This window comes from Mastomys coucha, unplaced genomic scaffold (genome assembly GCF_008632895.1).
Source record: "Mastomys coucha isolate ucsf_1 unplaced genomic scaffold, UCSF_Mcou_1 pScaffold12, whole genome shotgun sequence".
NCBI classification, from domain to species: domain Eukaryota; kingdom Metazoa; phylum Chordata; class Mammalia; order Rodentia; family Muridae; genus Mastomys; species Mastomys coucha.
The window spans coordinates 32,423,359-32,429,358 of NW_022196894.1; the positions used below are offsets into that span (position 1 = coordinate 32,423,359).

A 6,000-nucleotide genomic window follows, 5' to 3' on the forward strand; every position below is an offset into this window, starting at 1 on the left:
CCAATCCTAATTTTCACACTCGCCTTAGTCCTTTAAAGGTTAGAGGCGTATAGAAACGCGTTAAAGGATTGGTTAAAACAGTAATTACTAAATTCTCTTCACAGAACTTTGCAGAACAGCATGGCAAAGCTGCTTTCCGACCTCAGTGTGGACACTGCCCGCTGCAGGATGGGGAATAGTCTGACCAGATCACTTCTCAGTGTCTATGATCAACAACTTCAGCAGGACCCAGCCCCTCCTCGCACTTCCATAATGAGCTACCTCGATAAATTAGAAACAAGTCACAGCTTTATGCATTCAGAGCCACTTAATAATGAAGAAACCATAGAGGCAGGCCGACGCTGTGAGGATGTGCTGCCCTCTCAAAGGCCTTCCCACAGGGATGCCGGGACAGTGCGTGGGGGCTCTGCATCTGGAACCGTCTCTGCTGCTTTAGTGGAGGATTCTGACACGGACTGTGAAACCATCACTGTAATAGAAGATGGGTGTAACGTGGACAGTACAGTTTATATCCCCTTTGCAAGAAGCACTTCTAAAAAGCACTCGCCACTTTGTAAGAGACTGTCCCCCCAGCCAAAGGTAAGTGCTGCTGCAGCACAGCCAGTCAGTGGCAGTGCACATGCCTCTAAAGGAGAAAGTAAACCATGTGCACCTGCAGTGTGTTCCTCACGAAGTGAAGCAGAAGATGCACCTGGAGCTCTTTCCAGCACATATGACACAGAAGACGTACAGCTCCTCAGGAAAATCAAAGAAGCAATTGGTAAGATCCCTGCTGCTCCTGAGTACCCAAAGGAACAGGCCCCACATCATGGCCCATCAGCTCATCACAGCCCCGACATTCCAGTGAAGGGCAATGTTGTCACTGACAGCAGCTTTCTCAATTCTGACCTGATGTCAGACTGGAGCATCTCCTCTCTTTCAACGTTCACATCTCATGATGAACAGGACTTCAGAAATGGTCTGGCAGCGTTGGATGCCAATATTGCTCGCCTTCAGAAGTCCTTAAAGACTGGCCTTTTGGAGAAATGAGTGCTTTTCTGAAAGAGTAGAACTTGGCTACTGCATTCATAGTATATTTTGGGTTCCCCTAGAGCGAACACTTTATATTATTAATTATGTATGAAATAATAAATGGAGTAAATTTACTGTTAGAATATTTTAACACCTGAAGATTATAAAAAAATTCTCTTAAAAACCAACAGTTGCTGAGAGAAGAAAGTTATAGATCAGCAAGTATTTCCTTGACAGCTTTATTCAGCTTTACAGAGAGAATTCTTCACTGTGCAACTGCTGGGTCACTGGTGCGGGTACCATGGGTTTCTGGCTGTCTGGAAGGAGAGTAGGAAAGGAGTGTGTTTAAAGTTTCCTCTCTGCTTTGGAATATTTGTTGTTTGTTTCATCATAGTGTGCTTGTGTATGGGAGTACTCTGCTACAAGCCAGTACTGTCGATGACATGCATTAACATTTCCGAGAGATAAGATGCCATACCGGTGCACCCACCTCTTACAAAGCGTTGATTTGTCCAGGGAAGTTCCGATGATTGGTTACTATGTGGTTCTTAAATCTTGGGCATTTTATTTATATTTGTCCTGAATGCATATTTTAAGACCTTTAAAAATAAAGTCAGAGCCAAGCAGTGGTGGTGCACACCTTTAATCCCAGCACTTGGGAGGCAGAGGCAGGCAGATTTCTGCATTCAAGGCCAGCCTGGTATTCAGAATAAGTTCCAGGGCAGCAGCTACACAGAGAAACCCTGTCTTGAAAAAACAAAACAAACAAACAAAAAAAATCAAAAAAAGTCAGACTGATAAGGTAATACTAAATAACCAAGTTTTACCTTAGTGACTTGGTTGTTTAGTAAGAATTTTTGGGTTTTCCTTAATGTCTTTGGAAATGACGGAGTTTTGCAAATCTCAGCACTGGTGCTAATTCTGCCTTTCTGACCCCATTTTTCCCCATCATTTAGCTGAGAACATTGTTCTATAGCTAACATAAACTATGTTACTCTCTCTGCTTCTGAATTCCAGCCCTTTGTCCTCTCTTGCCATATAGCCCAAGGTGACGACTGCAGATATTAGGTCTTCCTCCCTCAGGCTCTGGAGTGCTTGCACCAGCAGTTCTTACTCACCTGCTGTCACCTCTTTCTGTATAAACACAGATTAACTCTTGGACACTAAGTTCTGCTCTCAATAACTCTTGGTACATGCTACCCACCTGGTATAGTTGAATTTGGCTCTTGGACAGCCTCTGGCATTCAGGTAGTCTGCTAGTTCCAAATTTTCTCCTGCTTCTACAACCTCTGAAGGACCCTGCTGGATTACTTAATCTATCCAGACTTTATAGGGAGGGAGCTTTTTTGTTTGTTTTAGGTCTAAATGTATTAAAATGAATTGTAAACTATTTTAAAGACTTATTCATTAACATTTTAAATATATTTCCTTCCAGTATTCATAAATGAATTTATTTACTTATTTTGAGATATCAGGTCACTGCTCTTCACCATCTGCGTTCAGAAACACAAACTAATAAAAAGAAGAAAACTGGGTCGTCTTTCTGCTCTCCCCTATCAACTGTCACTCAAAAACACAAGCAAATCTGGACAGTTAGATGACTCAGCAGGTAAAGGTTCTTTTTGCATAAGCTTGACAACCCAAGTTCAGTCCCCAGAGCCATGTGAGGGTAGGAGAGAACTGACCCCTGGAGTTGTCCTCTGACCTACATATGTGCACCATGGTAAATCCATGCCCATACACTTAAATGTGTACACTAATGAAAAAAATAAGTAAATCGTTAAGTTTTTTTTTTTAATATGGTAATTCTGAAGATACAGAAAGAATTAGTTTCTCTTACTATATGTTGGCAACACTTCATTTCTGTGATTCGAGGATGCATTGGGGTTTCACCTCACCATCAACCAACTGGTTGTATGGAAACACCAATCCAGTTTCCATTCAGATACTGTCTCCCTGAAGGTAGAGTCAATCAGTTGTGGTCTCACTGCCAACAGACTGATATGTGCCTCAGATGTTAGTCACAAGTCTACAACTGACCGGCCAGCTATGCATCAGGGTTCTTATGACCCCCTTAATAGATAAGTATGCTGGTTAATTTTGTCAATTTAACATAAACAGACCTATCTGGAAAGAGGGAATTTGTTGTTGTTGTTTTATTTTGTTTTTGTTTTTGTTTTTTAAATAGGGTTTCTCTGTATGGCCCTGGCAGTCCTGGAACTCAATTTGCATACCAGGCTGGCTTCGGAAAGCTCAGAGATCCACCTGCCTCTGTCTCCTGAGTACTGGAATTAAAGGTGTACACCACCACACCTGGCTAGGAAGAAATCTTAACTGAGAAAATTCCTCCAGAAGATTAGTCTCTGTACAAGTCTATGGGTTATTGTGTTGGTTAGTGATTGATTGGGAGGATCCAGTGCACTGGGGGCCATGCCATCCCTGGGCAAGTGGCCTTGGGTTGTGTAAGAAAGCAAGCTGACAAAGCCATGGAGAACAAACCAGCAAGTACTATTCCTCCATAGCTTCTGCCTCCAGGTTCCTGCCTTGAGCTTCTGCCCTGACTTCCCCTGGTGATAGACCTGAGAGTTGTAAGATGAAATAAACCCTTTTCTCCCAGGATGCCTTTGGTCTTGGTATTTTATCACAGTAGAAAAGTAACTGAGTTTGCTAGTGCACAGAACTCAAGAAAAAACATTTATGGTTTTGTTTTTTAAGGATATAAACAGCCAGAAGAGATGGATAGGATGGACGGTACCTGGGAAGGATGCTACCTACGGTCTCTGTCCTCATGGAATTGGGCTATTCTGTCCTCTGGGTGTATGGATCTGTTCAGCTTCCAACAAGTCAAATAATCCAGCTGCCTAAAAGTTCTTTCTACGCTGTCATTCACTGAGACTTCTTGGCATCACAATTGAAGCATAAACAATGTTGTGGCCCTTTAATATAATTCCTCATGTTGTGGTGACCCCAACCATAAAATTATTTTCATTACTATTTCATAATTGTATTTTTCTACTGTTATAAGTCATAAGTATCCATGTTTTCTGGTGATCTTTGGGGACTCCTGTGAAAGTCAACCCCCTAAGGGGTTTCGAGCCACAGGTTGAGAACTGCTGATGTAGTTAATGGTTGGACAAAAACCATGATCCAATGCTGATGGACCAAGTGGGGGAAGCCCAGCAGGCCTGTTCACATTCTTGCCTTCTGTACAGCATTCCTCCTCCTGGGATTGATGGGTTGAAAGGAGTCTTATGATCTATTGGAGAAAAGAGGTGATAATTAAATATAGAGGGAAGACTTCTCATTCTGTGATGCCTTGAAGGGAAATTCCAGTTCTGGTCTGGGGTGAAAAGAAGGAAGGCTAAAAAAGCAACCAATGCAAAAACTTCAAGCACACAGGAAGCATGCTGTAAAACCTTCCTTGGTAGAAAAGCATGCAACCAACTCACAACCAAGTATGTTATCAGCACTCCCTGTGTGGTGATCCCTCAGCAGATGCACAGTAAGGGATTTGGCATAAGGTTTCACTGAAGTCAGAGGCCCATTTCTACACTTAACACACGTAAGGCTTTCAGAATCTAAGCAGGTAACCGGGTAGATTTGGATGCTGTTGGCTTAGTTAAGCCGGTAGCTAGGCTTAATTATTATGCTATTGGCTTAATTTTTCAAGTCAACTGATTTCTATTTCAAACTTACTTAATGTTCTTAGAGCTCAGTTTATGTATGAAGCCTCACACTTTCCCCATGTGTTAAATTTCAATTTGTAGAGAATTGGGCTTACATTTATCTAAAGCAGGGCTAGAGAGATGACTCAGCAGTTAAGAGCACTGGGGGCTGCTCTCCCAGAGGTCCTGAGTTCCCAACAACCACATGGCTGCTCACAACCATATATAGATCACATCTATAATGTGATCTGATGCCTTCTGGCATACAGTTGTACATGCAGATAGAATACTCATATCTAAAATAAATAAATCTTTTTAAAATTTTAAAGCAATTGGCCTGAACTGGGCCTCCCAAACAGACTGTAAGATCTTAGAAACTTCTAAGGAATTACAAGTTGAGTTTCAAAAGACTTTAGAAGCCATCTTCATAGCTAGAGGGGAGTCTCTTCTATAGTGATAGTACTGCAAAGACCCCAAGCACATCCAGTATCCATTTTGCCCAGTGACAAGTTCTTACTGGAACCTAACACATTGCTTGTGTGTGCAACAGATACATGCAAGTTCACATTCAGCCTCCCTACTCTGCATGCTCCCTGAGGGCGCACTAGGATTTACTCAGGTTTTCATTGCCCATGGCACTTGGTACTAGCACATAGGTGTTAATATTTGCTGAGGACCAGCCTCAGCCTAGTTGGAGGTCCTAAGGAAGGGGTGTTTGGGAGCAGCAATTCAGAGTCTGTGATGGATGCAAGCTGACAGCTCTGTTCTGCTGTAGATCACACTGTCTTGAGATAGCTGTCTGCTCAATATAATTCTCTTGCAGACCAAAGCCCAAGTCTTTTATTTTGTATTTGTATTTACATGTCAATTCAGTCATTTACCCCAGATTCCCTTTTCATTATCCCACAAATCAGCATTTTATGACCTTGGCCCTTTGACTCTAAAGACAGAGCCACATAACAAAAGTTGCTAAATTCTGCTGCTTGCTGGAGCTGGAACATGGCACCCTTGTTCTATTACATTATCACCAGCTATCTGTTTTCCAACTCCTTCACTGCCTAAGCTTGACTGTCTTGGAACTTACTCTGTAGATAGACCTTGAACTCAGAGATCTGCATGGCTTTGTCTCCTGAATTCTGGGATTAAAGGCATATGCCACTAAAAGACCCCCAGAACTGGGGAGATCCTTACTCAAGTCTCAAGATGACGCAACCACCCAATGACTCATGAGAGACAGAACTTGCTGTGATCACATGTGTTAGCATCCAGAACCTGCCTGGAGCAGATATGTGGGCGGGTCCACAGACCTGTCACCAGGGCAACG

The 6,000-nt window shown here is 42.6% G+C and overlaps 1 protein-coding gene across 1 annotated transcript in view; it reads left to right on the forward strand.

Moving 5' to 3' along the window:
- The window catches only part of Ccdc14 (coiled-coil domain containing 14), a 37,427-nt gene extending 33,422 nt beyond the window's left edge, over nt 1–4,005 (forward strand). Inside the window, exons 13-14 of the mRNA XM_031363762.1 lie at nt 105–2,620; nt 3,727–4,005. Coding sequence (XP_031219622.1) covers nt 105–1,029 — 925 coding nt within the window. The 3' untranslated portion in view covers nt 1,030–2,620; nt 3,727–4,005. The remainder of the gene's footprint in view (nt 1–104; nt 2,621–3,726) is intronic.
- The last annotated feature ends 1,995 nt before the right edge of the window (nt 4,006–6,000 follow it).